This window comes from Euprymna scolopes, chromosome 15, assembly GCF_053919585.1.
Source record: "Euprymna scolopes isolate OS-2025 chromosome 15, ASM5391958v1, whole genome shotgun sequence".
Taxonomy (NCBI): Eukaryota; Metazoa; Mollusca; class Cephalopoda; order Sepiida; family Sepiolidae; genus Euprymna; species Euprymna scolopes.
In genome coordinates, this window is record NC_136496.1 from 4829969 (window position 1) to 4852898 (window position 22930).

At 34.8% G+C, this 22930-nt stretch overlaps 1 protein-coding gene across 1 annotated transcript in view; it reads right to left on the reverse strand.

Annotated features, from left to right (window-relative positions):
• Positions 1-7772: 7772 nt before the first annotated feature.
• The window catches only part of LOC145293701 (MTRF1L release factor glutamine methyltransferase-like), a 39793-nt gene continuing 24635 nt past the window's right edge, over positions 7773-22930 (reverse strand). The window contains exons 9-10 of the mRNA XM_080140129.1: positions 16048-16161; positions 7773-7977 (exon numbers count right to left, since the gene is read on the reverse strand). Of these exons, the coding sequence (XP_079996255.1) occupies positions 7917-7977; positions 16048-16161 (175 nt within the window). The 3' untranslated portion in view covers positions 7773-7916. The remainder of the gene's footprint in view (positions 7978-16047; positions 16162-22930) is intronic.

The window sequence follows — 22930 nt, forward strand, 5'->3', positions numbered from 1 at the left end:
GGACATATTCATATAATCGGACATATTCAAATAATCGGACATATTCATATAATCGGACATATTCATATAATCGAACATATTCAAATAATCGGACATATTCAAATAATCGGACATATTCAAATAATCGGACATATTCAAATAATCGGACATATTCATATAATCGGACATATTCAAATAATCGGACATATTCATATAATCGGACATATTCAAATAATCGGACATATTCATATAATCGGACATATTCAAATAATCGGACATATTCATATAATCGGACATATTCAAATCTGGAAAATGGTTTCAAATAGAAACAAAAAAAATTGATACAAAAAGTGTGGGGGGGGGGGGTAGAATAAAATAAAAGGAAGAAGAAGTAGAGGAAAAACAGTTCAATTTTTTTTATTCTGAAGGTCGTTACTAGTGAAGGGATGATTCCAATATTTTTCTGATTCCGATACAATTACAAATTCTGTTCTCAATAATTGATGCCAATATAATTACAGATTCTGTTCTAAATTTCCAATTCCGATACAGTTTCTGATTCCATTCTAAATTCCTAATTCAATTAGCAATTCTGTTCTAAATTCTCGATTCCAATATAATTGTCAATTCTGATTCTTTTTAAATCTCTAGAGTTGTTTGTTTTTTAATCAACAACCTATGTCATATGTGCATATATTTTCGATGAATTTACCTAATTTTTCTTTCTTCCTTATCTTATGCCTTGCTTTTACGCTCTTAATGTAGTTTGGTGTTTACCGACTTTCAGCCCAATATCAAAAAATTATAATTGCACAAAAACTTTATCATGACCTTATCGAGTTAAAAAAAAAAGACTGTACACCAAAATTTATGGAAATTCGTCCAGTATTTTTGTTTTTAAAAAATAAAATAGAATATATTCTGGAATATTCTGGAGTCCATTCTTAACATATGGAAGAGAGGCAGGAAAGGGGCTTTGTTGATTCTTAATGATCTCAATGAAGGCAAAAAATGGCCAATGAGAGAATTCAACAATAAAATTTGCTTTTTTTTTTATATGTAACAAAAATACTAAATGAATTTTCATAATTTTTGGTGTACTATTTTTTTTTTTTTTTCAACCTAACAATTTGTGTCATTTTCTTTTTACAAATAATTTTTAATGAAACTTTATAAGCACCAAAAAAACATTTGAAAAGAAATTATTTGAATAAATTTTCTCAATGCAAATTTCTTATGTGTAAAAATAATGATAAAAAAAACAACAGATAAAACAACAAAACACAACAGATGAATTTATTTCAACAAAATCTTCCATATTCAAATGTGCAAAATGAATTCAAATGGGATTAAAAATTCGATATAAAAATTGGGGAGTGGAGTGTCATAGAAAAGGGACGAAAAAAACAACTTGACAAACAAATTCAACCATTTCTGTTTGTTCTTAATTTTGACAATTTTCTTCAATTTTTCTGATCGTTGTTACTAAGCGATGGGACGACTCCAATACACTTAATGCTTTTGTTCTAAATTTCCAATTCTGATACACTTACCGATTTCAGTTCTGAGTCTTTTCTAATTTTTAAATATTTTGTTACAGGGTTTTTTTTTTTTTTGTTATTTCTTTTTTTTTTTTAATTTTCAGATTACCATAAAAACCCACATGATATGTGCACGTTTTTGCAAACATAACAAATATACTTGGTGTGCCAAGTTCAAATCCAGCTTGTTTCACAGAAACATTTTCACTCGTAAAACATTTTGCAAACATAACAAATATACTGGGGGATGGGGGTGGGAGGAACATGTATAGATTTTAATTTTACTGTAAGTTTAAAATCAATACATATTCATCATTTTATCAATATTACCAGCAATGGAAAAATTTGTTTTAAACAAAAACAAACAAAACAAAAAAAACACAATTAAAAGAATCGTTTTTGGCATTGGAAAATAGGTAAAAAAATTTTTTTCAATTCTTATACCTCCAAAATTTCCGATTTTTCTAATTCTGATCAATTATTCCAACACAAGTCGTTACCCGCATAAATGCGCATGCACACACACATATGATCAAATGATGTCTATAAGGACAACATCCGAACTAAGATTATATACAGGATGAGGCAGAACAACTTGCTTATTTATATTTATATTTAAATAAGCAAGTTGCTCTTCCCCATCCTGTATAAAGTATTGGTACATTGTAGTTTATACATTTCAATGCCCTAAAACGATTGTGAAAGTAATTTAGATATTAATATTATTTTTCTTTTTTTTTGGAATCCTTTGAGAGGATTAATTAATTAATTAGTTTGTTTGTTTGTTTATTTATTTATTTATTTATTTATTTTCTTGCAGACTTTACTCAAAGATGTTGTCTCACCACGTCTCAGCCAAAATGTGGTGAGAGTAGACAATGCATTGTGGATGCGTTATCGGCAGCTCCCTTTACTCTTGCTTCTCTTTATTTGTCCCTCAGTCCTCATTTTTAATGAGTAATTTTTCTGACAAAGGGAGAAGAAAAAGCTGTATTCTAGGTTGGCAGTATTTTGTGTGAACAATCGCCAGAGATGTCAGAAATTTTCTGTTTCTACGTCTATCCTTGTAGCCATGTCACTAGTAAGGGTGCGGGAGGTAAACGTTTTATCTGGGCTGACGTTACCCGCCTGATAGTCAGAGACCTGAACCTTGTATTAACCACTAAGGAGGCTGTCCCATCAGCTGGTGCAAAGTACTGGGGCTGCAGCATTGGAAGGCAGTAATTACTGCGGATACAGTTCAGAGACACAGCAGAAGAAGGCCCGAAGATGAGTTGGTCGAAACGTGGTGAAACAATAACAACTATGAAGATGAGGATGTTTGCAAAATAAATAAATAAATAAATAATTCAGATATTTTTTAAAAATGTTAACTTTTAGCCATCTTCCAGAAAGAATGATAAAATATTAGCAATGTTAGCCAGTGTTGCTTAGGAGGAACATAAACAAAAAAATAGAAAAGTTAAAAAAAATATATATCTTTAAAAACTCCTCTCCCCCCCCTCTCTCTCTCTTTCTTCTTCTCTTTCACTTTCCTCTCTCTCTCTCCTCCTCCTTTCTCTCCCTTCCTCTTCCTTTCTTTCTCTCACCTCCTCTCTCTCTCTATATCCATACCCTTTTCCCATCCCCTCTGTCTCTACTTCCCCTGACTCCTCTCTTCTCTTCCTCTATCGCTCTACCACAGGTACATCCCACACCAAACATTGATGAAAACAAAATCTCCCTAAGTGTTGACCTTCCCTCATGAGTAATTTTCTTCCTGTTGACTCCCAAAAGAATAAAAATTTTGTGAAAAAAAAAAAATATGTTCATATTCTGTCCGAGTCAATGCTGAGAAAGAATATATCATCTGTTTGGGTGTGTCTTGTGTAGTTTCTCACTTTTGGTTGGACAGACTAACACACACACACACACACACACACACACACACACACACACACAACTGTCATTATGTAATACAGGGTTTCACAAACTTCAGGATACCATGGAGCCCCTGAACGGGGCAAAGGTTTTTCACGGAGCACTAACAAGAACATTTCTAAAATAAATATGAAAAACATTGATTTCAAATTTTAACACGAACTAATGAAAATGTTTTCAACTATTTTTTGTTTTTAATTAAACAAAAAATTGTTGTATTTTTTGTCAATTTTTTTTTCATTTACATTTTTCATGAACCATCCTGAAACTTTTTACACCTGTAGTTTTGTATCATATCTCTTTTCAGTAAAAAAGATTAAAAATTGCAGCCGTTTAATTTTTCCATATAAAACATTTGATCTTCTTTTAGAAACGGCTTCCGGAGCCTTTTAGCTTCACTCACAGAGCCCCAAGGCTCCATGGAGCTCACTTTAGGAAACCTTGATATAATAGATTAGACTCCAGGTGTCTAAACGTTTGTCTTGTAGATGATCGATGATCCTTTAAGTCATTGGTCATCAAGATAAAGAATAACATCATCATTTTGTAACATCCTCCGCTGACAGGTGACGATCGTTAACAACACAGACTGCAAACCTGGGTGAACCAAGTTCAAATCCAATTCATTCCTCAAAAACATTTTCATCAGACCTACATTTGATCTTGTGTCTAACTTCTTGGAAAAGAAGTAAAGAAACATTATTGCTGTATAAACAATATTACTCTTGCATATACAGTGACTGTATTCATAATGCTTTTTTTTATATGCTAGGACATCTGAGGATTTCAGAAGGAGGAAGGATTCATCATCAGGGAGGTGATGGTGGCTCAGTGGTTAACGACACAGACTGACAACCTGGGTGTGCCAGGTTCAAATCTAGTTTGTTTCAGAGAAACATTTTCACTTAGAGATGTTGGTAACCTTCACGTAAGTACCTGCTGTCTTCTTTTTCCTTTTTTTTACATAGGAGCCACCACTTATCAAGGCCCAGAGGCCACTCGGGGATAAGTATTAATGGTATGGTAGTTAATGGGATTTCTGCCTAGAAAGATATCAGGGAAACAAATGCCAACAAAAGACTCATCGGATTCACAATGAATGATGCTCAACAACAACCACCACCATTAGCCAATGAATCATAATTCACGTCACCGTAGACTTTATACACAATTCGAAGAGAACGTACCATTTGAGTCATCGTGAACACTCTGGATATATGACCAGTAGAAAGTCTTCATATCTAATATTAATGTTAAGTGTGCAAATATTTTCTCAAACGTAAAAATACACTTGTGTGTGGGGGTAGGAGTGGGGGGGGGGCTATAGATTTTAGTATTACTGGAAGTTTAAAATCAATAAATATTTATTATTTTATTATTACTATCAGCACTGGAAAGCTTTTTTTTTATACAGAATTAAATAAAAAAAAGATAATTAAAAGAATCGTTTTTGGCATCGGAAATCATGCACAAAGTTTTCTGATTCCCATTAATCGTCTCAACACTAATAGAACTGCATCACACGTGAAATATGTGTCGGATAAAGAATAAGACTTGGATGTTAAAATGAAAATTAATCTCCAATTCAAACTTTATTTTTCCATTCAAAAGTTCTGATATTTGATTGGACTTTATTGTTGTACAATACTTTCTGGAAGATGATTTCAAGTTAGACGAAAATTCAAAAAATAAAGAAAATCCCAAACTGATCGTAAAAAAAGAAAAATTAGTTCAGACAACTCGTTGAATTAAACAAGGGAAATAACTCATATTATTTTTTACCTTTTAGTGTAAGTGAATGTTGCTTGATTCAATTTTATCTGCATGGAGGAATTCAATAACCTATCTCTGCTTCTGACATACGTCCATGACAGGTCACTTTCTTAAGAGTTTCATATCATCAACATTAAAGAGATGAAACTTTCAAGACATGAATGCATAAGTTCAGTCATCATTAATTAAATAAATCTCAAACGTGTGTGTTCATATATTCGCTAAAAACTTTTGTCATACAGGCACGACCACAGTATCGTTAGAAAGAGCGATCTCACGGACAAAAAATATTAAAAAATCGTCAGTTATTTTGTGTAGAAATATTGTTTTGTTTGAAGGAGTAGGTCAAATAAAAACCTTGCTTTCAACGTGGTTTGTAAACAGCGCATGCTAAAACCGTCATTATATTTTTTCATTTTAAAAAGCTAAATTTGTAACGTTATAACATCTGTGTCCTTGTGAGCCCATCAATAAGGCGTTCGTTTACTAACTATTATGTGAGTTCACACCCTACACATGTCATTTTTTTGTTTTTTCAATTTTTTTTTGCTTACAAAATTTTGCTTTTGGTTTCACTTCTGGCTTCTGGCACTCGTCCCATTCTATTTGTTTTTATGACCATCTCCCCCATCCCCATAATTTTTTTGTTCCCTCCCTCCACTGTCACAATTTATTTTTTTATGACCAGGCAAACCTCACATCCATGTGTTGGATAATCTAGGTGCCTGGGAATGACATCAAAGCAAAGTCAGTCAAATTCGGGATGCAGGTGCCTGGGAATGATATCAAAGAAGTCAAAATGGGGGATGTAGAATCAAGACAATGCATGGTGGAATGCTTTGACATCATATGTTTCAATAAAATAGGGGAGCAGACAAAGAACAGGAAAGAGAGCGACCATGATGCACAAGGTTAGGGACACATTTTTATCCACTGTAAAAACACACCAACCCTGCCATGCGCGCCGTCAGTAATGTCACAACTGTCATTCTGAAATGTTATTTTAAATAAACAAAATATTTTATAACCCAGTTGTGTGTGTTTTATTTCGCTGCCAAGTGTATATATCGAGACAATGGCAAAGGTTGATTTTTTTTAGAAATTATATTGACTGAAAAACATGTTGGACGACCGGCCGTAGCAAATATATCACATGCAAGTTAAAAAAGAAGAAAGCTTAAATGTCTTGTTAATTAGTTTCATTAGAAACCTATAATATAAATCTCACCTGTCTGTTTAAATGTATGTATGTATGTATGTTTGTTTGTTTGTTTGTATGTCTGCTTTCGACAGAGGTGACAGATTTTCACGAGATCGGTATCATTTTGGAGCTCGACGTCTCGGATAACAAATATAAAAAAATTGGCCCAAAACATTAATTCCTTCACCCTCAACTGGGCAGTTTTCTACAAGGAGGGGTCGATTTTTTGCGAGCCATTTTTGCAGGTCATTGTATCGATTGGATTGACTTTGCCTAATTTTAACGTTCAGTCATGGAGTAGCAGTAAGACGTCAGATTTTCTTTCACTTTCTTTTCTGCCTTCGAGCACCCAGGCTGGTAAGATGGAATAAATGGAAGAAAATCACTTCTCAAATGGGGTCCACAGGACCCAAGTATTCTACAAGGGTTCATCATCTGAAGCTTCCCAAAAAAAAAAAAAAAACAAATGATAATAAAAAAAGGTAAATTTTATGCAATTTTTATTTTTTGCTTTATTCAAACTACTGTTCTCATCTTGATTGTTTTTTTTTCTTTTACGTTTCAACCAATGTAATTTCCAACCTTCTTTCGGGTGCATCTTGGCGAACTCGGGAATCTGTACATTGAACTTGTGAATCAATACAGAATTTTTTTTTAAGTTTTCTGGGAGTCGTGAGCTCAAGTCTTACTACAGGCGATCATAATTAGGAACAACATTTTATTTAAATTTTTTTACTTCAATTCACCCCAAACAAGATTCATTGCAACTGAGATAAATTAGGGACCAGGTTTATAGGGTCATTTTAAGTTGTGCAGTGAGATGATTGTTCACATCACATTAAAAGTTTTTCATGTTGCTACAGTCAGGAATTCCATAATTAAGTTGTTTAAGGAAAGAAGCTATTATAGTAGAAAAAAACCTTCCAGCACTCTCCAGCAAAGGGCTGCTTATAACAGCATAAAAATTTATGTATTCATTTTCAAAAAAATAAATATATTTTTTAAAAATAAATAAATGAAAATAAGATAATAAATAATAAAAAAAAATTAATTAACGGTTCTCTGTGGTCATGGCTGTCAGATCGAGAATAATCTATCCTATATATTAAGTAAAAGGTTTGGTTTGAAATTTAATATAAGTTCCCGAGTTTGAAGAGATGCGTCTGAAGAAAGCTTGAGGTTACACAAGCTAAAACATTGTGTAAATAACACCCGAGATGAAAATAATAGTCTGAATAATTCAAATAATACAAATTATTAATCCTCAGCTAAAAAATACCAAAAATTAATCTCATATTAATTGTAGTAATTGATTTGTTAGTCGTTTTTGTGTTCAAATTCACAATCATAATATTTACAAGGAAAATTCACGTGTAATAAGTAAGTTTACAGAAAGAAAATGTTTTCCTTTGAAACCGTTTTTAGTTTATAAAAAGCAACAAAAACAATCAATAAGAATTATAATTTCTTAAAACACAAACAAATTCTTGACGCTCGACAATTTAATGCTGTTTGCTCCAAGAGTGTCTCTTTTTCACTCGCATAAAATGACAAAATCTGTCCCTAAAAAAAAAAGAAAAAAAGATGGATAAAAATATTGCATTGTCCACATTCCATAAATTCCACAGGCAACAACATTTATTGTGTTTACGATTTTTTTACATTTTTTTTTTTGTCAATATCAGGAATGCAGAAGTGAATGACAGAAAATTCTAACTTCAATTCTGGCATCAGTTTTAAAAGATCAAATGTGCTTATCAAGAATTCCCTTTATATTTAAAAAAAAAAAGAAAGAAAAAAGGAGTTTCCCTGCTAAAAAAACAAGCATCAGATATAATCAAAACTATGAAAATATAATGAATATTTCATATTTCAATAACAAGAAATGATCTGTTTTTGTTTATTTTTTTATTTTTTTACAAGGAAGTCACCACTTATCAAGGCCCGGAGGCCACTTGGGGATAAGGGTTATTGTGTGTACAGTAATCAATGGGATAATATCGTAGTAATCGTTAGTAAAGGAAGTCTGATAAAGTGTCTTACTTAAGGAGGCGGTTCATCAGGAATTTGTTTATGTTAGACTTGAAGACATCCAAGTTGTAGTCAGGTGGGAAACAGGCAAACGGAAGAGAGATGTGCATATGTGTACGATATTTATCCAAATATACAGAAGACACACACACTCTCACACACAAACTTTCTCCAAAAATACACAGGTGTATGCAAACACACACACACACATACACGCACATATAAAACAAAGTAACCACAGAAAAGCATACACATGCACACACCTCCACACAAGGAAGAGGAATAATAAAAAGTTTTAAAAATTAAAAAAAAAGAGAAAATATGTAAAATAAACAATACCGACACACCCACAACCCAAATTTCTACTCAATGAACGTGACCTGACCCCAACCAAACTGAAGGAGGACCACACTAGAGTTATAAGGAATAACAATTTAAAGATACATTTATCTTTGTGAGAAGAACGTTTATTTTCCAAACATCCTTACCAAAACTACTTTTGCCACAAATTTTTTGATGAGGATGCAAAAACTCGTTCGAAACACATTAAATTTATTTCAATAATTGGAAATTTCAAATAACAAAACAATTATATAAAAAAAACAATTCATTTAAATATGCATTTTTTTCTCTCGTTGGAATCTTTGTACCCCTTTTACATACACACACACATTTTTTTCATAATTTAATGCAGGGTAAAAAACTTCATTATTGCAATCATGATAGGAAGACCCGCTTTGACGTTCATGATTAGAAGTAGGATATGAGAAGAAAAAAAAAACTTAATGAGCAGAGGCAAGCTGATCAGTTTCGCCCTCACTTTTTGTAAGCTGGATCAAGAGATTTCCATTTTTTTATTAATAAAATCGAATGAAATGGGAGACGATACGTTTAAAAATAAAATGGGAGACGATATGTTTAAAAGTAAAATGGGAGACGATACGTTTAAAAATAAAATGGGAGACGATGTTTAAAAATAAAATAGGAAGCGAAACGTTTAAAATAAAATGGGAAATATGTTTAAAAATAAATGGGAGATAATACGTTTTAAAATAAAATAGGAAGCGAAACGTTTAAAATAAAATGGGAGATGATAATATGTTTAAAAATAAAATGGGAGACGATACGTATAAAAATAAAATGGGCAGCAATAGGTTTAAAATAAAATGGGAGACAATATGATTAAAATAAAATGGGAGACAATATGATTAAAATAAAATGGGAGAAGAGACATTTAAAAATAGTGATATGGTGTATTACAGAAAAAAAAAACTGGAGTCCCTCAGTGGTCCATCCTGGACTCCACTTTCCTGATCTATATTAATGATCTCCCAAATCACATCCTAAGATCAATCATAGACATTTATGCTGACGATACTACTATCTATGGCAACTCTTCAATGGCCGTAAATGACCAAGTTCTCTCTGATTCCCTCTCCTCTGATCTTGATCACGTGGTGTAATGGGGAAGAGGTGACTGGTTAACTTTAATGCATCTAAAACCAAGCTTCTATCTTTACATAATCAACGCTCTGATCCCCATCTAGTATCAATTGAAATGAATGGCTCTCGTCTTGGGGAGGCTCCATGTTTTGACAAGCTTCTGGGTCTGACCTTTACTCCAGATCTGAGATAGAACATGTACATCAAATCTGTTGCTAATGCTGCTGGAAAAATGGTAGGATCGTTCTACTGATCCATTGATGCAATTCTCTACCTATACAAGAGCCAAGTACGTCTAAGGATGGAGTACTGTTGCCACATCTGGGAAGGAGCTGCTGGAAGCAGCTTATCCTGCCTTGACAAAAATAGACTTTGTAACCTAGTGGGTGATGCCCTTTTCTCTTCCCTGCAACCACTTTCCCACAGAAGAGACGTTGCAAGCCTGTCTCTGCTTTATCGTTATTTTCATGACAAGTACTCATCTGAGCTTCAATCTATGGGCTTCCTGCCCTGACTTTCACAAAAAAACTTGTCTAGCTGAAGCCACTATCAATAATTTTCCCCACTCTTTATCTGTGCCTAAAACTAAACGTAGATTCTATGAACAAATCTTTTCTTAGAATTGCACACCTGTAAAACTCTGTTCCATTTTCCTACTTTCCAACTGACTACAATATGGTTGTCTTCAAGTCCAATGTAAATAAGTTCTTGATGAGCCGCCCCCTTAAGTAATCCAATTTACCAAAGTTCCACTACTAATGATTACTACGATATTAACCTGATTGACTACTGCACACTCATAAACCTTTATCCTCGATAAGTGGTGACCGTTTTATGCCACAGAAACATTTTTTTTTTTTTTTTTTATTACATTTTCACCCCAAACAAGGCACATTGCCACTTTGGTGTAGGGGGCTACTATCAGGGGAAACATCTACTGGGGTACTATGTAGGGATTAGGGCAGCGAGATGTTGGTTCACGTTGCACTTGAACTTATGCATGTCAGTACAGTTGGGGAAGCAGTGACCCGGAATGGAATTCCAAAGTCTAGCAGTTCTGGGGAAGAAACTACTGGAGTAGAAGGATCTTTTACATCTAGGGATCTCTACAGTGTGGGGGTGGGATTTTGCAGCTTGTCGGGTCTGTCGAGGGTGTTCACGTCGTGGGGGCACAAGTGCTTGCAGTTCTTCAGAGCATTCACCATTATAATACTTGTAGAACAGGCAGAGGGATGCAACGTTTCGACGATGGGACAGAGGCTGAAGTTTTGATGCCAGTTTAGGGCCTATCAGATTCGCGACTCTCTTTTGAACCCTGTCAAGGAGCGAGAGACAAGTAGCCGATGCACCGGCCCAAATATGACAGCAATACTCCATACATGGGCGAATAGTGGCCTTATAGAGGTACAGGATACTTTCGGGTGTTAAAAGTTTTCTAGCACGGTAGAGAGAGCCCACCTTCCTTGCAGCGGCCCTGGCAATGCCCTCGATGTAACTGTTCCAACTCATGTTTCCAGTGAACGTTAGGCCAAGGAGCTTGAGAGACGTACTCTCAGATAAAGAGTCGTTGGCCATTGCTATAGGTGGTAGAGAAGGTTTCTTGTAATTATTGAATGAAACCAGTTTTGTCTTGGTGGCATTGAACGTTACCATCCATTTTTGTCCCCATTCCACTACTGATTGGAGGTCATCCTCTAGTGTTTCTGCCATTACTTTAGATATATGTTCGTTTGTTTTCCTGTCGTGCCTGCTATAGAGTGTGGTGTCATCAGCATATATCCCCATCTCAGAGGCAATCTTGTCGGGGAGGTCATTTATGAATATCAGGAACAGCAGAGGTCCCAGGATAGATCCTTGGGGCACTCCCGCATTTATATCATATTGTTTAGATGTACGACCGTCGAGGACAACCTGGATTTTTCTCTTATCTAAGAAGGATTTAATTATGTTAAGTATTCTACCAGTGATACCGTAAGATCTAATCTTCCTGAGGAGACCCTCATGCCATACCCTGTCAAAAGCCTTAGATATATCTAGAGCTACCGCTCTTCCCTCTCCCGCTTTGTCCAGTGAATGGTATATGCGTTCAGAGATTACAGTGAGGATGTCTGCCGTGGAACGGGCTTGTCTAAATCCATATTGATGGTCGGTCAGAAGTTTATGAAATGCTTCAGATTGCTTTTGAACCATCTTGTATGATGCAAGCATCAGTTTTGGAGTAGCATAAAAGATTCAAGGAAAGCAAGGAGTCTGTGAAAGATGATGAGAGGTCTGGAATGAGTATGGAAGTCAGAACACCAGAACAAAGAAGTTCATGGATAAGGACCGTCGTGTGTCTATAGAAACAATAAATGCACAGTTTGATGTCAGTGTGGGAACTATACACATAAATATTTGCGAAGAAATGAAGATGCGAAGATTTGCATGAATGCAGCAGTCCACAACTCTATCCTTATCACAGACTATTTGACCAAGTTGGGTATGAAAACAGTTACTCACCCTCCCTATAGTTCAGACCTTGCTCCTTGTGACTTCTAGTTATTCCCTAAGCTCGACGAAAACCTTAGAGGCTGTCATTATGAGACATTTGAGGAGATGAAAGTTGCTATGATGAGGATCATTGACACGCTCACACAAGAGGACTTCCATGGGGCCTTTCAGAAGTTGTTAGAATGGTACAGCAAGTGTCTTGCAGTCGGCGGAGATTACTTCAAAGGGGACTAGAGTTTCCTGTGTGTACTACCAATAAAAGTGACCTTATAAAAAAGTGTGGAAACTTATTGAAGAAATCTCGTGATTTTATAAAAATTAGAAACTTTCTGTTTTTATTGTTAATTCAATAATGTCTAAAAAATAACCATGGTTGCAGAGCATCTTAGCAATAAATTTCATTTCATCATTCAGACTTGTCTTCAAACAAATCATTAGGGCCCTATTACGATCTTTATTAAATTGAATTTTTGTTTTGTGGGACAAAAAGAGTCCCAACACGTGTTAAGTAAACGTTGGTTTACTGAAGTAAAAAAATGCCTGAGAAACTAGTACATCCAGAAATGGAAGAGAAAAATTTTCTCCCTTATCTAACGTCAACTTAAGGGTTGGATAAATGTTATTGTAAAGAAAACATCTGCTTCCGTCTCATTGTCGAACAAAAAGTGTCATCACCATAGCGAAAGAAAAACCAAATAACTGACACTCTTCATGGCAACCTACAAAAATAGTTACCATAGCCAGTCTCAAAGAGGGAGCCATGGACACCCCATCTATTTGTCAGTACATAATGTCATAAAACCTGAATTTGATTCTTAGTTTCACAAAATAGTTTTGTGAATAAAGGGAGTCAGAAGTTGACTATGATATAAGGCATCTGGACATATATTAATAATCTCTAAAAGTGGGACACAAGTGAAGAGACTAGAAATATCAAAAGAACACATAAATTTATACGTACAATTCTGAATGAAGTTAGCAAACGTAAATGAATCTTTTATGCAAAACGAACTGTAAAACGGGGTCTAAAATAGTTGTAAACAAATTGAATATCTTGACAAGAGGACACAATCATTGATTGTACAGGTCTTGATCATACCCTGTTCTTATCTCAGGTTGACAAGAAAGTTTTATGGTTTGTAACTTTTAAATTCAGATGTACATATCTCGGCTCAAACAAAAATTTATTGATCAAAATAAACACCATCAGAATCAACACATTTTTGCCAACGCAAAACAAATGTATTTATGCCAGTAACCTTATAATCTTGCGTTCTGGTGCCAATGAAGTCACTGAATGCGTTTTTGATATCGCTTAGGTTTTTGAAGCACACAGGAAGTAGTCGAGATGCTTGAAAAAGTGATAGCCAGTAGGTAAGAGGTCTGGAGAGTATGGTAGGTGATGCAGAGTTTCGTAGACGAATTTGTTCAACTTTTGCAGGGTCGGTTTAGCTACATGCGGTTGGGCATTGCCATAGAGGAGAATTGGGCTGAGTGTTGTTGTTGAAGTTTCTGGTGCATTTCATCTATTTGTTGACAGTACTTTCCCGCCGTAATGGTTTCACCTTCATTCAAAAAACTTTAAGGGATGAGACCTGTCACAGACCACCAAACAGTCAGCATGACCTTCTTTTGGTGCAACTCTGGCTTCGGAAAGTGGCGTGCAGCTTCGTCAGCATTTAACCACTGAGCTGCACGACCCTAGTTGTCGTAAAGAACCCACTTTTCATCGCAAGTCACAACCCACTCGAGAAACAGGTTGTATTTGCTGCGTAAAAAAGGGAAAATGACACTTAATAACGGCATTTCTTTTGGTTGTTGTTCAATTCGTGAGGCACTCATTTATCAAGTTTTTTGTCTTTTCAATATCTCTCAAGTAGTTGGAAATCGTCATATACGTTACGTCTAATTCAGAAGCAAGTTTTTGAATGGTTGTGCGTGAATTGGCTTTGACTAAGGCTCTTAATTGATTGTTCTCAACATCCGATAGCTGACCACTATGCTCATCATCTTCAAAACGCTTGTCACCACCAGGAAATTTCTTAAACCACCATTGTGCTGTACATTCAGTAGTGATTCCTGAGCCAAAACCTTTGTTCATATCACGGGCTGTTTCAGCAGCTTTTCAGCCTAGCTTGAATTGAAATAAGAAAATTGTACAAATTTGCTTTTTTTTCCATCTTGTATTCAATGTTCTGAAAAGAAGACACATTTTTTTTTAAACAATTGTGATTTAAACGATTTGATAGAATGGAAAACGCTCTTTAAAATAATATATTAAGTAAAGGTATTCTAACAAAAACTCATTTGAAATCAAAATTTAAAATTCTGCAAAAACTTTCTTCTCAACCAAACAGATAAAAATAAAATAGAAAATAATCTGAAACTGACGAAAAATGGGATTAGAAATAAAATTCAAAAATAATAATATAATATAAAATTAAAATGATATAGGTTCCAGTGAAGTCTTTAGTTTAGGGTTTCGGAAAGCGAAGAATATGGTAACTGTTTACAAATCCAACACAGTAAAAAAATTGTTGGAGCATCAAGTCTTAGTATAATCCTTTATCTATTATTATATGGACTAGCAGGAGGGTCTTATTTTCCCCCTGGTTGTAAAATACGAAAGCAAAACTGTAGCATTCAAAGCTGGTAACGTTACCACTGTACCAACATGACAAAAAAAAAATAAATAAAAAATAAACTAAGATGAATGTACAAAATGTATAACGATTTTTTTCAATTTTGACCCCTTTTTTGATCCCCTAAAAACTATTTTAACTGGCTAAAGACCCATAAAAGGTCCATAAAAAATCCAATCATTTGAGGCCCCTATCACCACTCTGCGACTTTTAGTTTAAGAGGAGATAAAGTTTGAAAATATGGAAACAGACAGACAGACAGACAGATAGCCTTTTATATGTTAAATTTCCTTATCCCGTTCGCTGTTTCTGTTTCCTCTCCTTTTTTCCCTTATATCTTAGTGACAATTTGCTATGTTAAAAAAAAAAGCCATCCAACACATGCCAGCATGTAAAGCAGACATTAAGCCGAAGATGTTGATAAGCTCTATATAATTTCTCAGTTTGTCCAGAATTACCTATATATCAAAAAACAAAAATACAGAAATTTTTTTATTATGTACATACTTGTGACGGAGCAAAAAGATCATATTCCAAAAATCACATAACTTGATCAAGCAGCTTTATTTTCATAAAGAAAATCATTTTTTAACGATTTTAAGCAATTAATGGGAAATAGTATGCATTACAAGGTTGATGTTGCAAGTTTGAATTATTGCACGATTATTTGCCTTTGTTTCTTCAAGATGGCTATGTGAAACAGTCCCTTTATGCATACTAATAAGATATAATTTTCTTAGTTGATTAATTTACATTTGGAATACAACATTTTTGTTTCATTAATTATCAAATTACGTGATTTTTGGAATACAACATTTTTGTTTCATTACGAGTACATACATCATGCATATTTTATTTTATTTTTGTTTTTTAATATTGGGGCAATTCTGGACAAGAACCAATTTCCTTTTGTTATTTTCTTTTTATTCAATTTTCACCCCAAACAAGGCACAGTGCCACATTGATATATATACGTAGATATTAATGTTTTTACAGTAAGTCAAGTTGAAAGAAAGTGTATGCTTACCTTCCTGTGTGGTCTGGGTATATATTTACCATTCGGAGGCATAAGCCGGGAAAATCCGTGATCCATTTATAAAGTTTCAGTACGTGACCAGCGTTCACCTCAAGCCAAATAGAACTAAATTCACAAAATACAAATTTGTTTGTTTTTTAAAAAAAAAAAACATTACATCAACAAAAAATATTATTATTGAAGCATGAAAATACAAAAAAAATAAAAGTGAATTGGAAATTCATGTACAAATTTTTTCTTTTGTCTGTTTTGCAGTATATTGTTGGGGAACAAAGGATAATGAGACTGGTTGGTAAGGACACCAGTGAGTTATTTCCCCTTGATTCGAGAGACTCAAACTACTGAATGAGAAAGAAGGGTGTTCACCATAAGTAGTTAAATATGAAAGAACTCTGTCTTAGATTCGAAACCTGCCACGTATGGTAGAGACTAGTTTTTATTGTATGTTCTTTCATATTGTGTTGCAAAGCTATGTGTCTTAATCCTTATCTATAAATAGAAAAGTGAAAATGCGTGTGTGTGTGTATTTTTGTGTATGTCCAAGAAAGGCTTTTTTCCGAGAACCGATCGGTCACCTCACAACTTCTTAAAACTTTTTATATCACGCCTAAATGATAATATCTACGAGTTAACAACTGAGGTGGCCTGTCTATTTAATTTGCCCGACTTTGAAAAAAGATAAATATTCAACAATTTTCGATTGCCGCATGTGCATTAAGCTTTTTCATATAAAAAAAGAAGCGAACAGACTCGCAGTAAATAAAACACTGTCCCGCACTTAAAGTTGACGTCATTAACTCGTCAAAAACGGGCACCTGCCAAGTCGCACTTTTTTTTTTTAACACTTTATTATTTTCCAACTGCGCATCAAGACTTTTTTTTTTTTTAAAACAACCAAGGATTTTTGTTTTCATTTACCCAAAAGCACACACACCTACAACGCCGGGTGCCCCCTGCTAGTTTATTATATAAATCTCACCTGTCTGTTAGTGTGTGTGTGAATGTATGTATGTTTATATGTCGCTAAAACTTTCGACACATGCGATTAACGCTGATAAAATTGATATCGTTTGAAAGCTCAATCTCTCGGCCGACAAATATAAAAAAATTAGCCAAAAACATTCATTCTTTCACCGTCAACTGGGCCGTTTTTTACAAGGAGGGGTCCCTTTTCTCATCAACATTTTTGCAAAGTCATCATACACCTTGCAATGACTAACCTCATTTTAAAACCCGCCAACGTCGTTTGTCGCAGTGAATGCAGAGGCTAAACAGTTGGGTTTGTTTTCACCTACTTTTCCTTCTTTGCATTACATGTTCAAACCTGGCTGCTGCAGTTAATTTTTTCTTTTTTTTTTTGCGCTCATGCGGACATTCACTGTTATTTTCATATTCTTTTAGGGGGTTAGTTAATTTTTATTTTGTTTTTAGGGCTCCGTTGCTCAATACCCTTACTATAAAACCCCTCCACAATAGGGCAATGCCAAGTACCCTCGCTAGTCTATATATATAAAAGCAAAAATGTATGTATGTATGTGTGTTCGCTTTTTGGCCGTGATTCTCGGTTGGCTCGCTCCTTCTTAAAACTTTTTATATGCTGTCTAAATAATAATATCTACGACTAAGGAACTCGGGTCGCAACTATCTTTAATTTACCCGACTTTTACAAGCTATTTTCGAGATATTTTTTGAAGCGGGGAAAATAGAAACTGGCTTCCAGCGCAAAGCTAGGTCAAACATCACGCGACTTAACGTTCTCGCACCTGTTAATTTCGCTTTATAAACGTCAACTTAACACACTTATCAATTCATCTATTCCCGTGGTCGAGGTTAGGTCGCAGGTTTTTGTTATTTAAGCCATTTTTCATGTAACGTTCGTTTTTCTGGGGTTTTTTTTACTTTGCTTATTCTCCAACCAACCACACACACCCAAAAACACCCGGGTACCCACCGATTTTTTTAATTTTAATATCGAAACAGGCTGATTTAAGCCATTTTTCACATGTTTTTTTTTTTAAGTTTGTTTTTCTGTTTTCTTGTTTTTGTTTTTTCGATTTTTAAATTTAACATTGTTTGTTTACCTTGCGTTAGCTTTTTTTCGTTTTTTTTTTTTCCGATGTTTTGATTTGTGCAGTATAGGTCCGATTTGACAATTTTGAAGGGGCTTGTGCAGTATAGGTTTGACTCAACAATTTTGAAGGTGCTTTTGCAGTATAGGTCGGATTTCACAATTTTGAAGGTTTCTTATGCAGTATTAGATCCGATTTGAAAAATTTTGAAGGTGCTTGTCCAGTATAGGTCCTATTTGACAATTTTGAAGGTGCTTATGCAGTATAGGTACGATTTGACAATTTTTAAGGTGCTTATGCAGTATAGATCAGATTTGAAACATTTTAAAGTTGCTTGTGCAGTATAGGTCCAATTAGACAAATTTGAATGTGCTTATGCAGTATAGGTCCGATTTGACAATTTTGAATGTGCTTGTGCAGTATAGGTCCGATTCGGCAATTTTAAATGTGCTTGTCAGTATAGGTCCGATTAGACAATTTTGAAGGTGCTTGTGCAGTATAGGTACGATTTGACAATTTTGAAGGTGCTTGTGTAGTATAGATCCGATTGGACAATTTTGGAGGTGCTTGTGCACTATAGGTCCGATTTGAAAAATTTTAAAGGTGCTTGTGCAGTATAGGTCCGATTCAGCAATTTTAAATGTGCTTGTGCAGTATAGGTCCAATTTGACAATTTTGACGGTGCTTGTGCACTGCAGTCTAAATCCCAATAAATAATTTCGAAGATGCTTTTACAGTATAAATATATGTAGCCATATATTTATTATTAGACACTGTGCATGTTTTAAAGCTTGACATGCCAGGCATGACCTCCTCCATATTTTTGAGTGACGTTTGTTTCCCTGAAGCTAGACATGTCAGGCATGACCTCCTCCATATTTTTGTAGTGACGTTTGTTTCCCTAAAGCTAGACATGACCTCCTCCTTATACAATCATTGTTATAATATGCGAGTGACCTCCTTTGGATGTAGCTTTGTTGTCAAATATCATTAGAATAATATACAATCATTGTTATAATATGCAAGTGACCTCCCTTTGATGTAGCTCTATTGTCGAATACCATTAGAATAATATACAATCATTGTTATAATATGCGAGTGACCACTCTTGGATGTAGCTTGCTCATTATTAGATGGGTGACTACTTAGGAATACAAAATTGTGTATGTAGATAACCAAAGTTAAGGAACAATGAGCTGGGTCATTATCAGATGGATAACTCTTTGAGAATATAGAATGTTTTATGTAGATCACCAATATTAAGGAACAATAAGCTTTGTCATTATCAGATGGGTGACTACTTGGAAATACAGAATGTTGTATATAGATCACAAAAGTTAAGCAACAATTAGCTTGGTCATTACTAGATGGGTGACTACTTGGGAATAAAGAATGCTTTATATAGATAACCAAAGTTAGGCAACAATGATCTTGGTCATTATCAGATGGTTTAATACTTCATAATAGAGAATGTTTTATGTAGATCACCAAAGTAAAACAACATGGAGCCCGGTCATTATTAGATGGGTAACTACTTGGGGACACCAAATGCTTTTTGTAGATCACTAAAGTTAAGCAACAATTAGCTTGGTCATTATCAGATGGGTGACTACTTGGGAACACCAAATGCTTCATATAGATCACCAAAGTTAAGCAACATGAGCCTGGCCATTATCAGATGGGTAATTACTTGGGGACACCAAATGCTTTATAGAGATCACCAAAGTTAAGCAACATTTAGCCTGGTCATTATGAGATGGGTAATTACTTGGGTATATTAAATGCTTCATGTAGATCACCAAAGTTAAGCCACATTGTCTCGGTCATTCTCAGATGGGTGACTACTTGGGAATGCTATGTGTTTTATATAGATCACTAAAGTTAAACAACATTGTCTCAGTCATTCTTAGATGGGTAACTACTTGGGAACACCAAATGCTTTATGTAGATCACCAAAGTTAAGCAACATGGAGCCGGTCATTATCAGATGGGTGACTACTTGGGAACACCAAATGCTATATATATAGATCTCTAAAGTTAAACAACATTATACGGTCACTCTTAGATGGGTGACTACTCTGAAATACAAAATGATTTATGTAAATCACCAAAGTTAAGCAACATTGTTTGGTGATTATCAGATTGGTGACTACTTGGTAATTCCAAATGCTTTATGTAGATCACCAAAGTTAAGCAACAATGAACTTGGTCATTATCAGATGGGTAACTACTTAGGAATATTTCATGCATATTTTTAACAGTGGGTGAGGGATATGAAGACAGTCCTGGAAATCGCAGAAACCGTTTATGTGTAAACATGACTATTGATTGGTGTGTTTGTAATGTAAAAATGATGAAATGCGACCTATTTGATTAGAGTTTTTGCAATAAAATAAACAGCGCAAACAATGTGTAAAAGTTATTATTTTAGTAAGAGGGGGGCAATTATGTGGGTTAAATCATGAGTAATGATTGTCGAAATTATTAACATATTCAAGAATCTTGAAAAATCATGAAATGTGAGTTATATGATTGGTGTGTTTTTAATGAAATAAACAGCCCAGATAATGTCTCAAAGTTATTATTTTAGTAATGGGGGGCAATAATATGGGTAAAATCATAAAAATGATGGTAGAAATTAGTAACATATTCAAGAATTATGCAAAATAATGAAATGTGAATTATTTTATTGGTGAGTGTGTAATGAAATAAACAGCCCAGACAATGTATGAAAGTTTTTATTTTAGTAAGAGCGGGGTGATAATGTGGGTTAAATCATGAAAAATTCAACGAGATAGACACAAATATATACTAGCAGAATACCCGGAGTAACCCACGATTCAATGAGATACATAAAAATGTATACTAACAGAATACACGGACGCCTGGGATTGAATGAGATAGATGCAAATATATACTAACAGAATACCTGGTGTTGTCTGGGATTGGATGAGATTGATTGAAATATATACTAGTAGAATTCCTTGCATTGCCCATTTAAGGAGATTGATGGAGATATATACTAGCAGAATACCTGGCGTTGCCCTGGATTGAATAATGTAGGTTAGAATATATACTAGCAAAATATCCGACATTGATTGGGATTGAATGAGATACGTCGAAATATATATTAGCAGAATACCCTGCATCGTTCTGGATTGAATGTGGAAATATATAGAAGCAGAATACCAGGCATCGCCTGAGATTTTATGAGGCAAGTTCAAATAAAAATGAACAGAATACCCAGCATCGCCTGGGATTGAATAAGATAGGCACTAATACAGAATAGACCAATACTTGGCATCACTCGTGATTTTATAAGATGGCTGCACATATACACTAGCAGAATACTCAGCATTGCTCAAGATAAAATGAGATAGGTGAGAAAATATACTAGCACTATCCCCCACGTCATGTTGTATATTCACCGTCCTTGCAAAGGTAAAATTATTTCATATACATGCTGTAAATTATCTACCCTAGGTAAGATACAATTATTTCATACGTCTAATACCCGTCCTAGCTAGGTAAAATATTCTTTTACTCAAATAGCAAATGATACATAGACATTAAAAATTCCTCACTCCTAAGAATAACAAATATATTAAAACTCAAATTCAATTTTCTCATTGTTTATACGGTCCCAAGCAACACAGGGTAGCCCCGTTAGTCTAATCTATAAATATAAAAGCGAAAATGTGTGCATGTGTGTATGTTTGGATGTTTGGATGTGTGTTTGTGTGTACGCTAAAAACTTTCGACAGACACGACGAAAACTCACAAACTTGGTACCATATTGAAGCCCCATCCTTCGCACGAAAAATATCGAAAAATTGGCCAAAAACGTTCATTTTTTCACCCCAAAATCAACAATTTTTGACAGGGTGGGGGGTGGGGGGGTCAACAAAAACGGTCCTCTCATGACGACAACCGGTTCTACGCATGCATCAGATGACGTCATGACCTGATTTACTTTAAATACTTGAAGAACTGACTAAATTTCATGTACGTCGTGTTATCTCAGTTGGTTAGTGCATTGGTTCGTTATCTAAACGTTTTGGGTTCGAATCTTGGTGTGAGATGTCTTCTTTATTTTTTTCGATTTTTTAAATTTAAATATTGAACCAGTGTTATTTAAGCCATTTTTCACGTAACGTTTGTTTTTCTGTTTTTTTTTTTTTTTTTTACTTTGCTTATCGGGCACCTGTCAATTTGGTTCTTACTTAAATAAATTAAAACATCTTTCAGTAACTCATTCTGGCTGGCTGAACGGTTCACGTTTTTTTCACATTTTATTTTCAAACTTCGCCTGAGGGCTTCGGATTCGCCCACCCCCCACCCCCGGTGTCTTTTTATTTTAACAGCACACACACCTCCAAACACCCGGGCAACGCCAGGTACCCTCGCTAGTCTAATATATAAAAGGGAAAATGTGTGTTAGTTTGTGTCCATATGCATGTCTATGTGTGTTTGTATGTCTGCCAAAAACTTTTGACAGATGCATTGGATCGTGACAAAATTGGTATCGTTAGAAAGATCAATCTCTCAGATGAAAAATATGTACAAATTGGCCAAAAAGATTAATTTGGTGCTGGTAAACTGGGTCGTTCTTTGCAAGGAGGGGTCAGTTTTTGTATCAACATTTTTCCAAATCATACGCCTAGCAATCAAAATGTACTTTTTAAAAACGTTATTCCGACACGTTGTAGCCATGACATTAGCTGTTTTCACCTACTTTTCCTCTTTCGCGTTACAGTTTCGAGCCTGCCTACTGCAGCTAATTTTTTTTTATGCTCACACGGGCA